This window comes from Pneumocystis carinii (genome assembly GCF_001477545.1).
Source record: "Pneumocystis carinii B80 chromosome Unknown supercont1.2, whole genome shotgun sequence".
Taxonomy (NCBI): domain Eukaryota; kingdom Fungi; phylum Ascomycota; class Pneumocystomycetes; order Pneumocystales; family Pneumocystaceae; genus Pneumocystis; species Pneumocystis carinii.
The window spans coordinates 541,691-562,263 of record NW_017264714.1 but is presented as its reverse complement, the minus strand read 5'-3'; the positions used below and the strand labels follow the sequence as shown (position 1 = coordinate 562,263).

The following is a 20,573-nucleotide window of genomic DNA, read 5'->3' as shown; positions in this document are numbered from 1 at the left end:
AATAAGCAAAGTGATTTAAATGTTTATTTTATAGAGATTTATCTAAGAACAAATGGAAGATATACAGGATATTAAGAGGTAAATAAGTATTTTATTAGATGGGTTTTTAACAGGGTTTTATAGACAAGCATTTAGAAAAGAAAGAAAGGAAGAATTGCTAGAAGATACATTTCCACCTCTACCAAAAGTCAGGGAAAAAGACAAAATAAAGGTGCGGTAGTAGTAGTATATGTAGAAGAGAAAGGATTAAAGTGTTTTTTAAAGGTTGGATCACTTATTAAACGAAGATATTCAGGACGTGTTGGAGTAACGATTTTAAATCGGGAAGGAGAGAATTTGGAAGGATTTCCAAGTAATTTTAGAAGTACAATAAAGCATGGAGAAGATTATGAACAACAGCTTGGAGAATTTTCGCTTTCTAATTTTGCATCACAAAATTTTAACGCAGAAGAATGCAAGTGGTTTTTTTAGAGAGAAGTAAAAAGGCTGATGATTGAATAATAGATGTTAACAATAATTTTCAAAATTCTACGGAAAGTGAGATTTCGAAATTTTATAGTCAATTGGTTGAATCCTATGAAACAATTTCATCGGATCTTCAAGGGAATATTCTTGATAATTATATGAAATTTGTTTCAATTTCGAAAGAAATATCAAACATGAGCAATGATATGTCTACAATTAGAGAATATCTTAACACTTTATGTGATACTATTGAATTTTTAAAAGATGACGTAAATTCATTATCTCAAAGTTCATTATCATTAGAAAAAAGTAAATGGAAGGGGTATAAAAATTCAATTTCAGATTTAAAAAGTATATGGGAAGATCAAATCAAAGATCTTCTTGAAAATGTGGAAGGAGCACAAAAATTTCTACCTACGGTTTATGGAAGACATATCGTTTATGAAAGTAGTGATTGGAAGGAGTTAAATTATACGTCATGGAAACCTAAATCTAATATTCGCTTAATTTTACTTAACGATAATTTGTTAATTGCTAGAATTTCATCTAAATATCGAATCTCTCAAAACTCTACTCAAAAAATTGGAAAAGTAAAATATATTGCAGAAAATTGTTTTCCTTTAACTGAAATTGAAATAATTGACCTAGAACCTAATGAATCATATTTCAAGGAACGTAATATCGCTGGAACTATAATTATTCAGAAGGAAAAACAAAATTTTATTTTCAAAACTGATAAAATTGAAGAAAAAAATAAACTTCTTCAGGAATTTGGAAAAGAGTATTATACATTAACGAAAATACAGAGGGGAGATATAGAGGCTATAAGAAAAGCTAGAGGTTAAATCCTTAATAATTAAATTAATGTTAAATATATGTAGAGTCTATATATTTTTTAAACACTAAAGATTCATCTATAACGGCTCAAACTTTACTTAATCGGTTATATTTTAATAATTCAGAAGCCATTTCATTTAACAACGGCGAAATTAAAGATTTCCAATGGGTTCAGGACAAAATAGATGAATTAGATATAATGATTGCTCATAGATTACTTGAAGATGCAACAAAAAGTATTGAAAAAGATATGTTTTTAGTATGTTTTTAAATATCTAAATTGACATATTTTTAAGCAAAATAACTGTCGAAAACCTTAAAGAATCCATTGCAACAGAATTGATTATTTCAAAACTTGAAAATCGTTCTTCAAAATTAGCAGATATAATATGCGATGAATTGGATAAAATGTCATCATATAAAGATATTGTAAAAAAAAATGTACATTATTTATTAAGACTTGGATATGAAGATCGTGCAAAAAAATCATTTTTAGCATCTAGATCAAATTTAATTAAACGAAGAACAAGGTAAAGATATAAATATTCTGATATTTTATTAAAATAATAGGCAATTATATTTTAAAGAAAATATTGTTTCATATATATCCGATTTAGCACTAATTCACTTTGTTTTAATACACAATACAGCAGAAATGTATATATCCGCTTTTCAAAAACCATCATTAACATCTAGTTAAATCATTCACTACTTTTTTTTTATAACTAATATTTTTAGGTCTTATAGCATGGATAAAATCTCAAATTGAAAGTAATTGAATTTATTCTATTTTTACTTAAAACTAATAATTATCAAGACTTTTTAGAACTCTTTTCAAAACAAATATGCTTTATTAGTTTCGATTCTGATATTTATTCTAATAGTATGAAGGTAATTAAAGAACAATGCAAAATACTAAATGACCTGGGTATTGATATGAGTTTTTTATTTCAAAATTTTGAAAATAATTTTAAAAAAAATACAGTAAATTCTAATCCTTAATTTTTTATCTTATTTTTCACTATATAACAAACATATTCTTTTTTATTAGATAAATTTTTGTACTATATATAAATACAATTATATTAGATATATTTTATTTATATTAAAATAAAAAAAACATTTTTAGCTTTTTTTTCACGATAAAACTGGCGGGATTGTTTTCTACAAATATTTTACATTCTATAAGTATTTTAAAAAGACCAAGCTTATATTCAAATCTTCGTCAATACATAAAAATGGTTCATACTATTTCATCTAGTGCAGAATTTAAAACGAAAATTAGTGTCAATTCATTAACAGTTGTTGATTTTTTTGCAACTTGGTGGTAAAAAATGACATTTATTTTTTTCATTATTTGATAGTATATAGTGGTCCTTGCAGAGGTTCATTTATCTATAGAAATAAGGTTCTTTTGACTAAAATAATATTTAGCAATTGCTCCTAAAATTGATGAATTATCGGAGAAATATAGTAATGTGTACTATTCTTTTAATATAATAATAATAATTTCTAATTTTATGTAGTGCTTTTTTAAAAGTAGATGTGGATCAATATAATGTATGATTTAACATATGTTTTGATACATTTATTATTGTATTAATTCATATATATAGGATCTTGCATCTGAATATGGTATTACAGCAATGCCTACATTTATTTTTTTTAAAGCAGGAACCAAAGTTGCAGAAGTTGTAGGCGCTTCATCCAGCAAAGTAGAAGAAACTATTAAGGCTTATTTATAAAATATTGAAAATATCAATATTTTATAATAAGGCCAGAACTTATTTTTTGATTTTATTATAGAATGATATAGGAAATATTCGTTTAGTTTTTTAATTGTCTTTATTTTATAAAAGATTAGACTATATTTTATATATATTTTTTTAAATAGTTATTTTAGATTTTGTATGTGTAAAATTATATAATAAAGATATTTTTATTATATAAAATAAAACAATATGGATTGCCATGTATTTATAATTTCAGTTTGGAAAAGTTTTATGAATTAGATGAAAGAAGATAATGTCATAATATTAAAAGTTATTATAGATTTCATAATTATGGCAAACTTTTAAACCAGAAAACATCATAATAATATTTTAGTAGAAGCATTATTTTTTCTTTATGATTTTTAAGCGTGTTTAATATCAAATGATTTATTAGATAGATGATACAACTTATAAAAAATTTATATCTATAATATTAAATACTTTACAAAAAAAAAAAATAAATCAATAAAAGTTAAATTATACAGATATGGATGCACCTCATTCTCTAAAATTTTAATTAACAAATTTTTCTATAAATGATATTTTTTTTATTAAAACCATATAAAAAATAATTTATCTTTATGTGTAAGAATTTTATATAATTTATTGCTTATAAAAAATTAAAGACTTCTAAAAGTAATAAGTAATATTATTTAAAGCAAAAAATCTATTAAAATTATTTTTTAAAAACGTAATTCTAAAACTACTATAATTACTAGCAATATACAAATGTTTAATATTATTTCCTTGAAAAAAATTAAAAATACTAATTCTTAAGAAAACAATTAAACCATATTATAACCAAAGACCTTAATCTTTTTAATTCTATCAATGAATTATTTATCCAAAAATTTACATAACCTATTCATAATTTTTTAATCTAAAGATGTATTAGCAGACGCAAAATCAACTTCATTATAAAGTGCAAAAAGTTCTGAAAAGTTATCGGTAATATATGAATATAGATTTTTAGATGATTCAAAATTATTCGAAACATTTGATAGATTTTTTGATATTAATGTTTGCAGACTAGACTCATCAGACTCTTGAGAAGAAATTGTAGTAAATGGAGAATCGAAAACTGTAGGAAGATTATAATTTTCCATATTATCTACTTTTAAATTGATACCAGTTGTTTGAGAAAGACTTTCACGCATAGAATTCCTTTCTAATATTTGTGAATATCGATTCAATTCTACAGGATGTGCTGTTTGATGAGATACATATGATTGAGATGAAAGCAAAGAATTAAACATATGATCTTTTCTCTTTTCAATTTCATTTTGTATAGAATCATTAAATAAAGATGAATCCTGACACTTAGAATCCAATTGACTCTCTTGACTATTACGATTATCCAAATAAACTATCATATCTTGATTTACAACAAAAGAATGATCCTTTTGCTCATCCAATTCATTAATCGTTTCCAAACTAGTGTTTTTTCCAGAAAATAAAACAGATTCCTTATTCTTTTGCTCATTGTTATAATTGTTAGGCATAAAATTAAATGTATTGCGGTTTATATTTTTATGATAATAAATTTGAGAATGATTAGAATTTCGCACAGAAGGCGTATTATTATTAACTTTAGACGGCAATTCAATAGGATTTCCCCGAGATTCAGAAATTAAATTAAAGTCTTGGTGCTCCATTGGTAATTGATTCAACATAACATCATCAGAGATTTTTCTATTCAACAAAGTATTTATAGTTAAATCATAGTCCTTTACAAAACTCATTGACCTGCTTTTTCTTCTAGTTTTATTTCTTTTCCTTCGCCTTTGATCACGTTCAAGAAGTATTCGAATTTCAGTACTATTCATTTCATCTGCTAAACTAGAGATATAACTATCCTGAGAATTTCGCCTCATTTCCACATCAATTGGAAAAGGCCTTTCATTAGAGATAATACTACCCTTTAAATATACAGAAGGCCTTGATTTAAATATTTTAAACCCATCTATCATATATGTACGAGATGAACAATATGTATTTGTAGATAACCCTGAAATAAAAGACGTTGATGTATTAGTCCTAGAAACATTGTCTACGAAAAACTCTTTATTATTCTGTGCTGAAAGTTCGGGAGAATATAAATATGATCTTGAAGAAAAACTAAATGACCTCTTTTTAAATTTTAATATACTTGAGCGCCAATTTTTACTATAAACACTTAAAGAACGTAAAGATCTAAGCCATTGATCAGAATCAAGTATCTTTTTTTTATAATTTGATGATGAATTCTCTGAATATTTATCTTGTGATAGTTTTTTCTTATAATGTTTATAATTCTTAGAAAAACGTGAAAAAAAAAACAATGGCAACATTATATATATATATTCCCAAAGCCTCCCCTATTAATTGAGAAAATGCCTATATTTCTAGTCTCATATATATATTTTTTAAAAACCCAAACTTATAAAAACATTGATTTAATACTACGTCCAATCGCAACATTTAATATATAAATATATAATATATTAAATTGTAACAGAAGCTAAAATAGAGCATTCTTCTTGCGTTAAATAAGATGCTATAGATTTAATATCATTGATATTATTAGATAGAATATTTTTGAAAAAATCAACAAGAAATTTCTTAATGAAAATTAAAATAAAAGATATAAAAATTAAAATAAAAACCTGTAAATCCAAATCATTTAAAGGATCTTCTATAGAATCGTCATTATTAAGTAAAGTATATGTTTCTAATATAAAAATTAAAATTTAATATATAGAAATTAAATATTTTTTTACCATCAGCATTATAGGTATTAGAATCTAGATCATTTTCCCATTCATCATCATCAGATAAATTAGCTTTAGAAATTCCAATTGATCTTTTATCATCAACTTCTATAAAACTTGACAGTTCCTTTAATAATATTTTTATTACTTTTACTAGAAAAGAAACATAAAGATATTTTTCAGAATCTACAAAAGTTTAAATGGTTTTTTTTTCTAAAAAAAATAAATACTTAGTTTAGCTTTTGATCGAGTTATTATTTCATTAGATTCATTAATAATCAAATCTCCTTTTACAATGATATCTGAAAGACGTTGATCTTGTAACATGAACAAATTTATTAATGCAACAGAACTATTGATGGTTAATTATAAAAACATTTATCATTAAGTTAACACCTTGTACGAATATTCTTATAACCATGTATAATATCAATATTTTCACACCATGATTTTAATAGAATTTCTAAACCTGTAACTCCATTTATTCTTATATTATAAAGAAAATCCACGGTAACTTTTGTTTGATTAATAATTAAATGTGCAAATATTAATATCAATTCCTAAATAATATATTAAAAACAAAGCTATATTAGATTTTATATTGATTTTAAACCTGACAAAAACGAGGTGAAGAAGGATAAGTAAGTCGAATAACAATTGCTTCTAAAAAATTTGGCAAATAATCTCTAAACTTTTCTCCTGCCTAAAGAATGAATAAAACTTATATTTAATAAAAGCATACCTTATAAATTATAGCTATTACAAGTGGCCCAAAAAAAAAGTTTACTGATTCTGAAACAGATTTTTCCAACAAAATCCTCAAAATATTCATTATTTCATCAAAAATAGACATCCCTGTTTCACTTTTTCTATATTTTGTAAATAAAACAATAAAACAATAAAAATAAAACAAACAAATTAATAAGTTTATCATAATCTTTAAGAATAACTTGTCTTAAAACTTCCTCAGCAGACTTTTTAAATTAACTTTTTTCAAAAGGAAAATAATAAAAATGCAAACCTGTAAAACTTCATTACTATCACAATTTTTCATAATATATATAGCTCCAGGAATAATTTCTTGAAGAAATTCTATAGATAAAGATGATCCTCCTTTTACTACAGGGCATAATAAATCAAAAGCGACCTATATATAATATAAATATCAATGTTTAAATGTTTGAATAATTGCCTCAATTAATTGTGTTTCCAAAGAATCTGATATTTTAGCAAATAAAAGCTCTTTTAATGGTAGAAGGATAATATCACAGAATGCTGAAAGATTAGAGACATTTCTTGCAAAATCTTCGAATATATCTTGAATAATTCCAATTAGATATGGGTCCCCCAAATTGTGCACAATAATCTTGAACAGGATAGAAATTATTGCAGATTTTGAGTGTAATATAACATCACGATCAATTTTAACAGACAAAAGTAAAACTTCCAATAACAATATTAAAGATTCGTCATGAACCTGAAAAATATAAAATTCTATAGCATTTATTATTTGAAGTTGAAAAGGCCCTAAATATTCTAAAGGAAGAGAAACACATAATCTTAAAATAATTAATATATAACTTTAACGCAATCAATTTACCTTTGTATTGTTTTAAATGCAGAAAGCTTAATCACTCCAATAGATTCAGAAAATATCATAGAAATGCAATTCGAAAATAGACTTGATAACTCATCATTATTCAAGGCAGTACTCAATTGTCCAAGTATAAGAATAGCACGAGCTCTTAAAAGTTCTTCTCCAATTAGAATTATAGTTATATGTCTAAAAAATACCTGGAGGCTTTTCTATATTATAGAAAGATAAAGAAAAAATAGCGATATTACGTTTTATAGAAATATCAAATTCTTCTACTATTCTACTAACTAGAAACAATATGGCCTCATTATATCTCCATCTAAAAAGAATTTAAATTTAAAAAAAAAATTAAAATATCAATTTACCCTAGATCTAAGCCAGATATCATTGATTCTAATTTTTCTATTAATATTCTACTAGTTGAAATTAAATTGCAATTCCCAAGTTCCTATAATTAATTTTTAAATAAATTTAAATCAAAATTTATAAAACCTCAACAAGATCTGCAGAAATCTGACGAAGAGTATACCTTACGTTTTCATTCAGTTCATCCTCAATAAAACTATTAGAATTGTCTATAAATTCTTTTTCCTAAAAATAATTAAAATAAATCATTTTTTTTGTTAAAATATAACCTGTGATAATGACAATTGCGAATAAAAGATTGAAATGTTAATGATCTTATTTAAAATAGAATCATTTGAATAGTCTTCTAAATTCATTTTCTTTTGTACTGTTTTATCTTTTAATGAAATTTGAATAAATGAAAATTCTTCTGTTAATAATGTAGACAAACTTATCAATTCACCATCAGAGTCATTTTCTTCATTAGATTCATATAGATTTAGAATATAATGTTCAGAATATATTTCCTTCACTTGTTCAATTTCTATCCATAAAGCCTCAAAAATGCTCGGTAAATATTTTGTTAGTAGATATGGAAATGTTTGATGCAGTTTATATAGAACCTTAAATACAATTAGAATTTTATAAAATATTATCCTTAAATAACCTTTATAACATTCAATTTAAAAAGTATAAAATCATAATTTAAAGTTTTCATAATATTTTTAGAAATAATTGTAATAAATAAATTCATCCATGAATCCAAAGTCTCAATAGCAAATGAATTAATAATATCCAAATGTATATCTTTTATCATTTCTAGTGAATCTAGACATGATTTAAAGACAGACAAAGACTGGGCTCTAGTCCTAAATGAATACTAATGAATTTTAATAAAAAACAAAAAATTAATATCAATAATACCGATTCATTTATACAAATTCCATATAAAAATTTTGTCAAATGAAGAGAAATAGAAAAAAAATGCTCACTTGTAAGAGCATTATCAATTAATTCTAATCATATAAATTTAATCTCTATAATATAAATTAAAAAACCTTTCAAAACTTTCAATCCACTATATGTTTCAACTCGTGGGTCTTTCGAAAGCTTAATGAGAATACTATCAAGTAAATCTGGCCATTCATCTGGCCAATCAACGATAGCTATTTTTGAAATAACATGCGCCTATTTATATTTAAAATTTATACAATAATAAACAATGATTTAAACAGCTGTATTTCTAACCACTTTCAATTCTGATGAAAGCAATTCCAATAATAAATTTCTAATTTTATTCTTTACATCTTGATTTACAACGAAACCATAAAATTCTTGAAAAACTGGAGACCAATGATTCAATACATATTTCTTCAGTATTAATAACGACATCTTCAAATAATTTGTTATATCTTATCCTCATTTTCTTAATAATAATCACCTGTCGTAAATATGCTTCTCCACTCGAAGCTGAAATATTAATTAAACAAATTGGATATTCTATCAATTTCTATTAAACTTCCTTAATTATATTTTAATAATAATTACCTTCTGAATTTTCTATTATTTTCAATTCATCTTCTGCTTGTTTTCTAACAAATCTATCTACTGATTGACAAAATGAAATTAACTCTCCAATCTTTTGCTCCATTATCAATTCTTATTCATCTAACTTATTAAATATATTATTATAAAGAAGAACTCTTTATTATTGAGTATTTTAACCACTTTATAAGTATTTAAAACTTTAAAACACTTATTTTCTAAATTTTAAGCTCTAAAAACGTTCGGAATAAGTCAAAAAAATAAAAAATGGCCTCTTTATCAGATTCTAAGTTAATTTTTTTAATAGAATCATGTCTTTATTCTATCTTAGGTGTGCATAATTTGTTTTTGTTTTAATATGTAAGTTAAAAGTTTGTTAAGAAAAAAATAAGCTTAAGTCATTAAATCTTGAGACATCATTTGAAGATGATAAGATAATTTATGAAACAATGAAGTTAATTAAAGAAGAAATTTATGGGATAGAAATGAGGCAGAAGGATTTGGAGGAAAAAGGGAATATGTTTGTTTTAAAAAATATTTAAAAAAGCAAGTTTTTAAAAAGTTCAGGTCTACAGAGATATTAAAATATAAAGAAAACTTTTTAATTAAATTGCAAGATTATTATAAGAAGTTAGAAGAGTTATTAGAATCAGGAGATTTAAATGGATATGATCTTATTATGGAATTAATGAAAGAGCAGAGGGAATATAAGGAGTAAGAAAAATAAATGAATAAAATTAGCTTTATAAAAAAAATAGAAAGAATAAGTTAGCTGAAACATCATCCCTCAATTCTTTAGAACATGAAAAATTTTTTAAAAATCCTAAAATACAAAATACAGAAATATTGAAAACACAACAACAAATTATAAAGGGTATTTTTTGAATGAAAAAATAATATATTTATAATTATATATAAATAGAGCAAGATGCATCATTAAATGATTTGTATAATTCTATATCATTACAAAAAGAACTTACAATTCAAATGGAATCGGAGTTAGAATTACAGGATGATTTACTTGGAGAAATGCAAGTGCTTGTAGATAAATCGCAAATAAAACTTGACAAGTCAGAGAAAAGACTTGAGGGATTTACAAAGATAGTCAAGAATAATAGTGAGTATTAATTAAATTACATAATTAAAATTTAATTATAACAGGTGGAATTTTTTGGATTATTATAATTTTTATAGTGCTTATGTTTTTAATAATAATTATAGGATAATCATAATGCTTAATATATGTTGAATTTACTGGGAATTATTAAATTTTAGAAGATATCATATGATGTAAAAGAATAGTTATTAGATTTGGACGATTTATATGTATATACCAGAATACGTTTGGTTTTTTTTTTATTTCATGATTCATATATAAAAGTTAAATACTTAAATATTTTATTCTAATAAAATTGAGTTTCAAAATCTAACTATATAATAATTTATTGTTAAAATAGAAAAAGTAATTAAATAAAAATTCCAAAAAAACCAAAAAACTTGACTTATTTTCTATCTTTATAATATCCCTAATTTTAATAAAAATGCTATAAAATATCAAAACAAAACAAAAATTAAGCAAATCCTGTATGTATAAGTTATAATAGAATCTATAATATCATAATATTCCAATTTCCATTCTTTGTTCTCTTTGATAAAAAGCTATTACCTACATAAGTATCATGGAGATGTAATTTACAATTACCTGGAGATAATGAAATATTAGGACTTAATTTTTCATCACCAGTATACACAATTGAACTTTTATCAGGACTAGATTGAAAATCACCTGGTGACAATTGATTAATATTATAAAATGGAGGAGATAATTCAAAAGCATGCAACGCATAATCTGTAGATGTTTGAGAAACAGAAGCTATAGTTGAAGATGATGACTGCAATTGTGGCGTTATAGGACATGTTGATGTACTCGGTTTAATAACAAATCTATCTCCATTTTTAATAATATTAGAAGGATTAGATTCATCGTCTTTTATTTGCTCTTGTTTTACACTAAATTGCTTAAAGAATGTTAAAATTAAAATTTCTTGCAAGAAAGCTCTGCGATAGCATTCCTCTTCTTTAAATCTTTTATAATTTTCAGACTCTTCTAAACCTTGATTTTTCTTAAAAACAAAACAAAAACTCAATGTTTGTTGAATAAACTCTAATATATAAAAATAAAAATGAGAAATATAATTCTTGCATGTAGAAATAATGTTCTTTTGCCTTATTAATCTAATAATTTTTCGAAAAAGTTTATATTTTCTTGATGGTATATATGTTGTTAGCTCAGCCAAACGAATTTTTATATCACATGAAGGTGACGAAGGTAACGCTTGACATGATGATGTACGTCGTAAAGAAATATAATCCGACAACAATTCATCATTATTATAACATTCAGGTAATTCACAATTAACATTATTTGAAAATTCAAACCCTTTCTTCATATTTTTATCATATTTAATAGAAGAATCAATAAACGCTGACTTATTTAACATTGTCTGAAATATATATCTTATTATATAACCAATTTTCTGTTGATATTTAAATAAAATAATTCAATTGAAATAAAATTAAACTTTATATATTTTATAATATTATTTTCTTATATTTCATACTTTTTAATAGTTAAGTTTTATAATAACAAATCTGCGATAAAAATATAACAAAGTTCTAACTTTTAATTAATATAAATTCAAAATAAATGTCAATTTTTCTATATTTTTATTAAAAACAATAAAAAGATAAACAGTTTAATAAATTATGTTTTAAAATTATTTCAAATAATCTTAAGATTTTCCTGTAAATAAAAGAAAAATTGTAAATATTTTTATAGTAAATAAAACATCTTTATATGTATTAAATCTTTTTATAAAGAAATAATCAATTTATCAAATAATAAAACAAATAAATACTTAATATTACGTATACTTTTAAAAACTTAAATATAAAAAACATTTAAGTAAAAATTTAAACATTATCTTTAATAATCTAAATAAAATATAAAAATACTTTTCTATTAAAACATCTAAAGTCCAATTTTCAATATTTAAGAATTATAAAAATTTCAATAAACTTTAGAATCAAAACATAAAGTTAATCTAAAAAAACAATCGTATTAGCATGCAGTTCTTAATACTATAATTTTTTTAAGGAATATTAAATCTTAACAATTTCTATATTTTAAAATATAAATCTTGGAAATAAATTTAATATATTAATAACTAATCATTTAAAAATAATATATATTAAACATTTTTAAATGATGATTTTACAAGTATTTGAAAAATAAAGTTCTTAAGATAATAAATACTATTTGCATCATTATTTGAATAATTTTATTTTTGGAAAATGTCATTTAAAAAAAGAGTTACATCAAAATCACAAAATACTGAAGAAACATGTAAAACCTCTTTTTTATATACAGAAAAAACACTTGAAAATGGAGTTTGTCCATCACCGCTTAATGGGATTCATATTACGAGTTCGGGTTGTTCATCTTTTGATTCAATTACAGGCCTTGGCGGTCTTCCATTAGGAACAGGTTTTCTGATTGAAGAAACAGGAGTAGCAGATTTTTCTAGCTTTCTATTACGCTACTTTATAGCAGAAGGTATCCTTCATGGACATGGAATCTGGGTTGGAGGTGTTCCAAGAACATGGCTTCAGAATTTACCCGGAGAATCAACAATTCATCATGAAAAAAGTAGACAATCTAATGATACTATGAAAATAGCATGGAGATATTATCATCTAGGAGAATTTGAGGGAAATATTGGTCTTAGTAGAGGTTTTTTTTTTTTTTTAAGAAAATTCATTGATATAAATAAACTAGGACCTGGTATCCACAAATCTGAAAATGTTCCCTACTGTCATACATTTGATCTTACAAAACAACTGAAGATACCAGAAAACACTACAATTATATGTTCAAAATGTATCGTTACATCGTCTAAGCCTTATAGTGAATTTATCTCAGATATTCTTAAACTTTTATCCTCGAAATGTCCAAAGATAATACGACTAATAATCCCTAACATCCTTTCACCTGCATTTTATCCTTCTGAAGCACTAAAACATAAAAATATACTGGAGTTTTTTCATACATTAAGAGCTCTTCTACGAATATATTCTAATCGTCTTGTAGCCATGATAAGTATACCAACACAATTGTATTCTCGAGAAACAGGTATAGTTCGTTATTTGGAATTATTATCAGACGGGGTTTTTGAATTAATACCTTTTCCAAATTCTGATTCTATAAATGGATTTCAAGGTCTTTTGAAAGTACACAAGCTTCCATTCTCACAAAATTCAATTAATTATAATAATGACTTGGCATTCAAAATTTCTCGTAAACAATTTTCAATTGAGCCATGGGTATTACCTCCTGCAAATGAAAAAGAATCTTATACTGGTGAAAAAACTATCAACACCTCTGTTCCTGTCGATTTTTAATATATCTATAATATCAAAAATTATAATATCATAATTTATTAATATTTATTAGTTATCTTATATTTTACATTAGAATTAATACTAACACTTGGCTTAAGAAACTAAACTATAACATAAAAATTATAATTTTAATCGAGTTCAATCTCGTTTAAAAACATCTAAAATGTATCATTTTTTAAAAAATAAAAACAAAAGTAATATTTAATAAGATTATTGTTTAAGTCTTATTAATTATCTTATAATGTCTCAAGAAATCAGTCTTTCGGGTAATTTTTAAGATTTATCTTTTAAAGCACTATATTTATATTCAAATAAAGATCAATCAATATCCAATGAAATTAACAGGCTTTTAAGCTCAGAATCAGAAAAGAATAGGTTATATGGGCTAAAAAAAGTTATTTATGTATCTTTATTTTGTTTTTAAAAGAAAGGTTTTCTTATATAAAGAATAGTCAATGTCAAGTGGAATAGATATGTCAGAATATTTTATGTCAGTTGTAAAGAATATCTCGTCATCTAATCTTGATATACAAAAGCTTGTTTATATGTATATTATAAGATATTCGGAATATGATCCTGATTTATCACTTCTTTCTATTAATACAATACAAAGAAAATTAAATGATAAAAACCAAATTTTTAGAGGAACTGCAATAAGGATGTTATCAGGAATTCGTGTTCCTTCTATTTCTAAAATAATTATATCTGAAATAAAGCGTTGTATTATGGATATGTCATTTTATGTAAGAAAAGCAGCAGCAATTTCTATGGTAAAATGTTACAGGTAAATCAAAGTTTTATATTTAAATTTTGTCATCAATTGGATAGACTTGATCCATCATCTCTTCCTATACTAATAGAATATCTTCTAATTCTTTTGAATGATCAATCTCATATAGTATTTGGATCAGCACTTTTTGCTTTTCAAGAATTATGTCCAGAAAAATTAGATTTAATTCATCCATACTACCGTAAAATTTGCAGGGATCTTCATAAATTAAGTGAATGGGATCAAGTAACAGCATTAAATATTCTTTTAGTATATGCTAGAAAATGCTTTTTAAAACCAGATGATAAGACGTGTTATAATTCTGAAGATTTAAATGGAAAAGAGTTATATTCTGATGATAATTCTAATGAAAAAGCAGAGGAGTCGGTAGTTAATATTTTGAATAAAGATCTTAATATGCTTTTAACGTCTATTATTCCATTACTTAGGAGCAGAAATAGCTCGGTAATATATTATAATATATTTTTTATTTTGATTATTTATTATGCATAGGTCATAATGGCAGCTTGTAAAATACTATATCATATTGGACCTTTAACAAAAAAAAGCGAACTTGTAAAAGCATTAATTTATCTATTAAAAGAAAGTCCGGATATTCAATATATTGTATTAACCAATATTATAGCAATAGCTATTAAATATCCTGTAATATTTTAAGAAGCTATATATTTAGGCTAATATTTTAGGCTTTTTTTTCACCATTTTATAAACATTTTTTTATTTATCCATCTGATTCCCAGAGTATTTGGGAACTAAAATTTGAAATTCTTGCTTTAATTGCAAGAGAAGAAAATATCAAAGATATTTTAGAAGAACTTAAAGTATTTATTTAAACGTTTTTTTTTCAATAAGCTTACTTTTTTAGTGGCATACAAAAAGTTCAGATCCAAATATAGTATTTAAAGCAATAAAATCTATCGGATATTGTGCAATTAATCATTCTTATATTTCGGAGTTATGTCTTCAAAGTCTAATAAGAAATATCAATAGTACAAATGGTATTTATCAATTCAATTGATATTATGATATTTATCATTCTCTAGACACTTTAGTAGCAGAATCAATATTTATAATATCTCATTTAATACAACTTAATCCAAAAGATAACCTGCATTATCTAGAACAACTTGTATTATATTATGATTCCATTACAATAGCATCAGCCAAAGCTTCTATAATCTACCTCATGTCAAAAAATATTTTTAATCTTCCAAAATTATCATTAGATATGTTAAGGATTCTTGCGAAATCATTTTCACAACAGGTATAATTTATTTCTATTTAAGATTTCTTATATATAACAGGAAGAAATTGTAAAAAATCAAATTCTTATTTTCGCAGTAAAGTTATATATCATATATAGTTCTAATTGTTTTGAAGAGAAATCAGAAGATTCCCCTCTAGATGTTTTTTTAAAGAATTCAAAAATATCAAATATTTCAGACGAAAACAATATTTCATCAAGTTTATTAGAGAAAAATAAAATATTATCAGGAAATGAAGATATATATAATAACCCTTCAAACAAGCTAATTGTTACAAAGCTTTATGATTATATTATGTTATTAGCTCGATATGATCTTTCGTATGATCTTCGTGACAGGGCACGTTTATATAAATTTTTGGCACTTAATTCTACTAGTTTATTTACACAGAAAGTCGTTTTTTCATTCAGTCCAAACATAGAAATGACAACCGATTCTATAGGTCGAGAAACGTTTACATTAGGAACTTCATCTCTTACACTTTTTAAACAAGTAAAAGGATATGAAAATCTACCTAATTGGCCAAATGATATTACTCAATTACCACATCCAAGTTTAAGAGAAGAAAAACATGACATTTTTAAAGACACGAACGATAACTTTTTGAAAGCTTCTTCATTAAAAAAGGATAAAGATAATTCAATTTTATTAAATATAAACTCAGTAGGAATACAGGATTTAGATGATTTTTATAGATCAAATACTAATACTGAAGATGAAGATTCAGAAACAGAAATAGAATCCGAATTTAATTTTAATTATGAAGAAAATACAGATAGCGAATCTATCAAAAAAGAAACAAGTTTTGAAAATGAAGAGACAGATAATGAACAAATTATACCACTTTTATGAATTCTGAAAATTACGAATTACATATATACTACTATCTTATATTATTCAATAATTTAATATATATATTTATATATATAGTGTTATTATAAGAAATTAAAATATTTAAAATAAATATATTTATAATTTTTTGTTATACAAAAATATTTATTAAAGGATTTTTCAGAAAAGCATGAATTATAGATTTATAATCAATATGTTAAATCAAGTTTTTTTGATATATATTTTAATTTTCTATACTTTTATCACACAGATTTAACACAATTAGAAATAATAAAATAAGTTCTAAGAATTAATGTCAAAAATTATTACAAAAAATATCTAATAATTAAAAAAAAATAAAATATTAACCAAAAATATGTATAAGTTCTCAATAAAAACTATACTTAAAATATAAGTATTAGATATAAAAAATAATCAAGATATTATAATCTAAAATTAAAGATGAAAAGCTAGAAATAAATAGTAGACTGAAAATATAAATAAGAATTATTTTTATCCTTCATTAACTAAATAAATTATGATATATTTCAACGATATTCAGAATAACCATAATTATAAGTTGGTGAATATACATTTGGCGAATACAAATTTGGTAAGGGTGAACATCTACGCATATAGCCTTGAGAATAATTAAGCGGAGCACAATCTACTCTTGAGTTTGAAGAATAATCTGGATGTTGTAAAGATTTACGGCTTCTATAACTAGAATCATAAGGCGCATAAGGCATATAAGGTTCTGAATATGGACAATATCTAAAAATATTGATCAACGAAAGAATATTTTTACTCATTATACCTATAACCATCAGGATATTTGGATCTCATACGAAAAGGCGCATGACGACTAGTATGATTTATATGATGATCATAATGAGGAACATTATTTGAATATTTAGATGATAAATATGGTCGATCATAAGATTCAGAATGAATATAATCTTGATAATTATAGCAATCATTATATCGAGATTCGGAGTATGAAGATGATACACGTTCTTTTCTTTCCATGCGATAAGGTACTGCCTTCTTATTTTCTGAAGACTCGTTAATTTGCGCTTCTTTAGCTACAGTCGGAGAATCGCAAGATGTTGCATTTTGATCATTAGATACTTTTTTTTCAGATGCAAAATCTTTTTTGGGTGTTTTCGATGCTGTTTCTGACTGAGTAGAATTCTTTAACTGAGTCTTCATATCTTTATCTTCATCTAACGATTTTTCTGTTTTAAATTTCGAATCATGCATTTGAGATGTTCTAGGAAGAGTCGTCTGTTGATGTGGCTCATTAGGCCAAGGCTCGCTGTTAGCATATCTTTTATGACCAACAGGTGCATTTTCAGGAATCTTCTCGGAAGATGGTGGATTCCATTGACACCGATTCCTATATTTCTGATAATTCCTTAAATCTCGACCATCTCGGTCTCGATATACTGAATCCCTTGGCGTATAATAATAAGGATCTCTATACCCATTTAAACATGGTTGCCGGCAGTGAGACATATTTTCACAATAATATCGCGGATAATCATAATTATCAACATTATGGCCTAAAAACAAGAAATTAAATAACAAAAAAATTTAAAAAAATACCATAAGGCTTTAAATATCCATAATTTTCTGAATATAACATAGACGATCTTGGTGGTGATACATTTTGTGGCGTTCTAAAATTCTAAGATATTTATTTTAAAAAAATTACCATACCCAGGCGGTGGCATCCTAGGACAATGCTTAGCCCAATGATTCTTCGCTCCACAATTAAAACATCCTTCAAGTTTCTCCGTAACTATCTTTCTTATTCCATATACTTGTTTTTGAGTTTCTACTCGTAATGTTTGTCCAAAAAACTCCGTTCCATCAAGCATATCACACGCCTTAATACATGACTCTGGATCTACAAATTCCTGAATATTCCCTCAGTATTCAAAAAAATTTATATATCTCCATATTCATTACCACAAAACCACATCCAATATTAGGCTTTAATTCGACATTAATAATCGTTCCAAAAGGTGAAAACTTCTCACGGAGATGATACATACGGCACTGATTACTTAGATTTCCAATATAACATTTTAACGGACGTCCATCCTCTGTAAGCGGTCTTGAAACGACTCCTGGTAAATTCTGATTATTATTAGGCACTGTACGCCTAGTTTCTGACGTTGTAGAAGCCATAAATACTCAATTTTCCCTTAATAAACTCAAAAAAATACAAAAAATCTATCTTATCAATAGATATTAAAAACCTTAATTTCTTACTGTTTTTAAAAGAAAAACTATTAAAAATATATTAAAATAAACTAAATAAAATAAGAAACACCTATAAGAATGTTAAGATCTAATCTCTTTAATATTATTTATTTTATACCTTATTTATACTTAAAATTTTTTTAACGGTCGTTAACCTCTTTTTAAAGATATTAAGAAATATTAAAAAAAATATTAAGAAATATTAAAAAATTGTTAAGAATTGTTAAGAATTGTTAAGAAATGAAGGTATTTTTGTTAAGAAATTTAAATATTTTAATAAGAAATAGGAAGAATTGTTAATAAATTGTTAATAAATTGATAATAATTTAATAAAAAATATAAAGAATTCAAGATGAATATAGATATGTATATTGAAAAATTATATAAAAAGGAACTTCTTAGTGAAGCGATTATTGAAGGGATTTGTGAGAGTGTAAAGATGCTTCTTATAAAAGAGAGTAATGTTGTTCATATATGTTCACCGGTTACAGTAGTTGGAGATATTCATGGGTATATATATAAATAAATAAATATATATAAGAGAGTTTTTTTTAAGAGAAATAGACAATTTTATGATTTAATTGAGATTTTTAAGATTGGGGGATTTTGTCCAGATACTAATTATCTTTTTTTAGGTATATTATATATATATATATTAATTAAAGAAGATAAGAATGTTTTTAGGAGATTATGTTGATAGAGGGCTTTTTAGTGTGGAAACTATATCATTACTTGTATGTTTAAAATTAAGATATCCAGACAGAGTTCATCTTATACGTGGAAATCATGAGTCACGAAGTGTGACACAAACATATGGATTTTATACAGAATGTATTCGTAAATATGGGAATGCAAATGTATGGCATTATTTTACGGATATGTTTGATTTTTTAACGTTATCTGTTATTATTGATAATAAAATATTTTGTGTTCATGGGGGTATATTATATTGATAATGTTAATGAAAAGATAATATTTTAGGATTATCACCATCTATTCATTCTATTGATCAAATAAAGATTATTGATCGTTTCCAGGGTATAATAAGAATATTATGTTAAATTTATAATTTTTTGATAGAAATACCACATGAAGGACCTATGGCGGATTTAGTATGGTCAGATCCGGATCAAGACAAGAATGATTTTTCTATTTCACCAAGGTATTTGAAATAAAATAAAAGTTTCTAACATATTTCTTTAGAGGAGCAGGTTATACATTTGGCATTGATATTGTACAAAAGTTTCTTGAAATTAATAATATAGAACATATTTTACGTGCACATCAATTATGTCATGAAGGATATCAAGTATAAAGCTTTAACAGTAATAAATTAAAATGAATAATTATAGGTTTTATATGACGGGAAATTATCTACAGTATGGTCTGCACCAAACTATTGCTACCGTTGTGCAAACCTTGCATCCATATTAGAAATATATGATAATGGCCAAAAAAAATTTAATATTTTCGATGCAGCACCAGAAAATGAACATGATAATCCATCTACTCAAAATAATCAAACCAAGGTAAATAATCGAATTATTTCCCAAATATTAACAGTATAAAAGTTATCTGCTGAATATTTCCTATAATTAGAATCTGCATAACATATAACATTCAATTTTATCATTTCGCATTGGC

The 20,573-nt window shown here is 24.6% G+C and overlaps 11 protein-coding genes across 11 annotated transcripts; 6 read left to right on the top strand and 5 right to left on the bottom strand.

The window, feature by feature from the left end:
- Window positions 1-52: 52 nt before the first annotated feature.
- On the top strand, window positions 53-2,304 carry T552_00570 (hypothetical protein; the record flags this gene model as incomplete). The annotated part of the gene is made up of 9 exons (XM_018369183.1): window positions 53-78; window positions 124-211; window positions 265-458; window positions 539-1,305; window positions 1,347-1,554; window positions 1,599-1,832; window positions 1,873-1,997; window positions 2,041-2,073; window positions 2,120-2,304. 9 exons carry the CDS (start codon window positions 53-55, stop codon window positions 2,302-2,304), a joined length of 1,860 nt encoding a protein of 619 aa, XP_018227455.1.
- Window positions 2,305-2,493: 189 nt separating this feature from the next.
- On the top strand, window positions 2,494-3,093 carry T552_00569 (thioredoxin). The gene is made up of 5 exons (XM_018369182.1): window positions 2,494-2,629; window positions 2,674-2,687; window positions 2,737-2,782; window positions 2,829-2,862; window positions 2,919-3,093. The coding sequence occupies exons 1-5, from the start codon at window positions 2,541-2,543 to the stop codon at window positions 3,045-3,047; spliced, it is 312 nt and encodes a 103-aa protein (XP_018227454.1). The 5' UTR covers window positions 2,494-2,540; the 3' UTR covers window positions 3,048-3,093.
- Window positions 3,094-3,918: 825 nt separating this feature from the next.
- T552_00568 (hypothetical protein) lies at window positions 3,919-5,450 on the bottom strand. Its single transcript, XM_018369181.1, has one exon. The coding sequence runs from the start codon at window positions 5,402-5,404 to the stop codon at window positions 3,950-3,952; it is 1,455 nt and encodes a 484-aa protein (XP_018227453.1). The 5' UTR covers window positions 5,405-5,450; the 3' UTR covers window positions 3,919-3,949.
- Window positions 5,451-5,515: 65 nt separating this feature from the next.
- T552_00567 (hypothetical protein) lies at window positions 5,516-6,924 on the bottom strand. Its single transcript, XM_018369180.1, has 9 exons — window positions 6,846-6,924; window positions 6,740-6,798; window positions 6,567-6,693; window positions 6,438-6,527; window positions 6,221-6,384; window positions 6,055-6,176; window positions 5,834-6,010; window positions 5,720-5,784; window positions 5,516-5,674 (listed from the first exon to the last, which is right to left on the bottom strand). Exons 1-9 carry the CDS (start codon window positions 6,876-6,878, stop codon window positions 5,558-5,560), a joined length of 954 nt encoding a protein of 317 aa, XP_018227452.1. The 5' UTR covers window positions 6,879-6,924; the 3' UTR covers window positions 5,516-5,557.
- A 65-nt stretch (window positions 6,925-6,989) lies between these two features.
- T552_00566 (hypothetical protein) lies at window positions 6,990-9,417 on the bottom strand (the record flags this gene model as incomplete). The annotated part of the gene is made up of 12 exons (XM_018369179.1): window positions 6,990-7,383; window positions 7,425-7,578; window positions 7,619-7,740; window positions 7,787-7,869; window positions 7,914-8,012; window positions 8,057-8,389; window positions 8,434-8,646; window positions 8,691-8,782; window positions 8,825-8,954; window positions 9,000-9,158; window positions 9,208-9,266; window positions 9,315-9,417. The coding sequence occupies 12 exons, from the start codon at window positions 9,415-9,417 to the stop codon at window positions 6,990-6,992; spliced, it is 1,941 nt and encodes a 646-aa protein (XP_018227451.1).
- A 161-nt stretch (window positions 9,418-9,578) lies between these two features.
- T552_00565 (hypothetical protein) lies at window positions 9,579-10,439 on the top strand (the record flags this gene model as incomplete). Its single annotated transcript, XM_018369178.1, has 5 exons — window positions 9,579-9,642; window positions 9,693-9,831; window positions 9,879-10,025; window positions 10,070-10,185; window positions 10,234-10,439. 5 exons carry the CDS (start codon window positions 9,579-9,581, stop codon window positions 10,437-10,439), a joined length of 672 nt encoding a protein of 223 aa, XP_018227450.1.
- Window positions 10,440-10,876: 437 nt separating this feature from the next.
- Window positions 10,877-11,850, bottom strand: T552_00564 (hypothetical protein). The gene has a single exon (XM_018369177.1). It carries the CDS (start codon window positions 11,810-11,812, stop codon window positions 10,919-10,921), a length of 894 nt encoding a protein of 297 aa, XP_018227449.1. The 5' UTR covers window positions 11,813-11,850; the 3' UTR covers window positions 10,877-10,918.
- A 773-nt stretch (window positions 11,851-12,623) lies between these two features.
- T552_00563 (hypothetical protein) lies at window positions 12,624-13,803 on the top strand. Its single transcript, XM_018369176.1, has 2 exons — window positions 12,624-13,104; window positions 13,150-13,803. The coding sequence occupies exons 1-2, from the start codon at window positions 12,666-12,668 to the stop codon at window positions 13,770-13,772; spliced, it is 1,062 nt and encodes a 353-aa protein (XP_018227448.1). The 5' UTR covers window positions 12,624-12,665; the 3' UTR covers window positions 13,773-13,803.
- A 332-nt stretch (window positions 13,804-14,135) lies between these two features.
- T552_00562 (hypothetical protein) lies at window positions 14,136-16,715 on the top strand. The gene is made up of 8 exons (XM_018369175.1): window positions 14,136-14,175; window positions 14,225-14,556; window positions 14,601-15,006; window positions 15,055-15,207; window positions 15,249-15,383; window positions 15,428-15,560; window positions 15,606-15,826; window positions 15,867-16,715. The coding sequence occupies exons 2-8, from the start codon at window positions 14,228-14,230 to the stop codon at window positions 16,677-16,679; spliced, it is 2,190 nt and encodes a 729-aa protein (XP_018227447.1). The 5' UTR covers window positions 14,136-14,175; window positions 14,225-14,227; the 3' UTR covers window positions 16,680-16,715.
- Window positions 16,716-17,146: 431 nt separating this feature from the next.
- T552_00561 (hypothetical protein) lies at window positions 17,147-18,899 on the bottom strand. The gene is made up of 5 exons (XM_018369174.1): window positions 18,633-18,899; window positions 18,381-18,580; window positions 18,267-18,340; window positions 17,476-18,223; window positions 17,147-17,432 (listed from the first exon to the last, which is right to left on the bottom strand). Exons 1-5 carry the CDS (start codon window positions 18,852-18,854, stop codon window positions 17,207-17,209), a joined length of 1,470 nt encoding a protein of 489 aa, XP_018227446.1. The 5' UTR covers window positions 18,855-18,899; the 3' UTR covers window positions 17,147-17,206.
- A 336-nt stretch (window positions 18,900-19,235) lies between these two features.
- Window positions 19,236-20,546, top strand: T552_00560 (hypothetical protein). The gene is made up of 8 exons (XM_018369173.1): window positions 19,236-19,439; window positions 19,494-19,564; window positions 19,614-19,868; window positions 19,911-19,967; window positions 20,010-20,091; window positions 20,133-20,238; window positions 20,282-20,458; window positions 20,501-20,546. Exons 1-8 carry the CDS (start codon window positions 19,282-19,284, stop codon window positions 20,522-20,524), a joined length of 930 nt encoding a protein of 309 aa, XP_018227445.1. The 5' UTR covers window positions 19,236-19,281; the 3' UTR covers window positions 20,525-20,546.
- The last annotated feature ends 27 nt before the right edge of the window (window positions 20,547-20,573 follow it).

Coding starts and splice junctions, on each gene's coding strand:
- T552_00569 (XM_018369182.1), top strand. CDS start 2,541: ATGGTTCATACTATTTCATCTAGTGCAGAATTTAAAACGAAAATTAGT. Junction 2,783..2,828: donor TCGGAGAAATATAGTAATGT/GTACTATTCTTT, acceptor AATTTTATGTAG/TGCTTTTTTAAAAGTAGATG. Junction 2,863..2,918: donor TAGATGTGGATCAATATAAT/GTATGATTTAAC, acceptor TCATATATATAG/GATCTTGCATCTGAATATGG.
- T552_00568 (XM_018369181.1), bottom strand. CDS start 5,404: ATGTTGCCATTGTTTTTTTTTTCACGTTTTTCTAAGAATTATAAACAT.
- T552_00567 (XM_018369180.1), bottom strand. CDS start 6,878: ATGAAAAATTGTGATAGTAATGAAGTTTTACAG. Junction 6,694..6,739: donor TATGATAAACTTATTAATTT/GTTTGTTTTATT, acceptor TACAAAATATAG/AAAAAGTGAAACAGGGATGT. Junction 6,011..6,054: donor TCGATCAAAAGCTAAACTAA/GTATTTATTTTT, acceptor AAACTTTTGTAG/ATTCTGAAAAATATCTTTAT.
- T552_00564 (XM_018369177.1), bottom strand. CDS start 11,812: ATGTTAAATAAGTCAGCGTTTATTGATTCTTCTATTAAATATGATAAA.
- T552_00563 (XM_018369176.1), top strand. CDS start 12,666: ATGTCATTTAAAAAAAGAGTTACATCAAAATCACAAAATACTGAAGAA. Junction 13,105..13,149: donor AAATATTGGTCTTAGTAGAG/GTTTTTTTTTTT, acceptor TAAATAAACTAG/GACCTGGTATCCACAAATCT.
- T552_00562 (XM_018369175.1), top strand. CDS start 14,228: ATGTCAAGTGGAATAGATATGTCAGAATATTTTATGTCAGTTGTAAAG. Junction 15,561..15,605: donor AAATATCAATAGTACAAATG/GTATTTATCAAT, acceptor ATCATTCTCTAG/ACACTTTAGTAGCAGAATCA. Junction 15,827..15,866: donor CGAAATCATTTTCACAACAG/GTATAATTTATT, acceptor TATATATAACAG/GAAGAAATTGTAAAAAATCA.
- T552_00561 (XM_018369174.1), bottom strand. CDS start 18,854: ATGGCTTCTACAACGTCAGAAACTAGGCGTACAGTGCCTAATAATAAT. Junction 18,581..18,632: donor ATATTGGATGTGGTTTTGTG/GTAATGAATATG, acceptor GGGAATATTCAG/GAATTTGTAGATCCAGAGTC. Junction 18,224..18,266: donor TGGATATTTAAAGCCTTATG/GTATTTTTTTAA, acceptor TCTTGTTTTTAG/GCCATAATGTTGATAATTAT.
- T552_00560 (XM_018369173.1), top strand. CDS start 19,282: ATGAATATAGATATGTATATTGAAAAATTATATAAAAAGGAACTTCTT. Junction 19,440..19,493: donor GTAGTTGGAGATATTCATGG/GTATATATATAA, acceptor TAAGAGAAATAG/ACAATTTTATGATTTAATTG. Junction 20,239..20,281: donor TATGTCATGAAGGATATCAA/GTATAAAGCTTT, acceptor GAATAATTATAG/GTTTTATATGACGGGAAATT.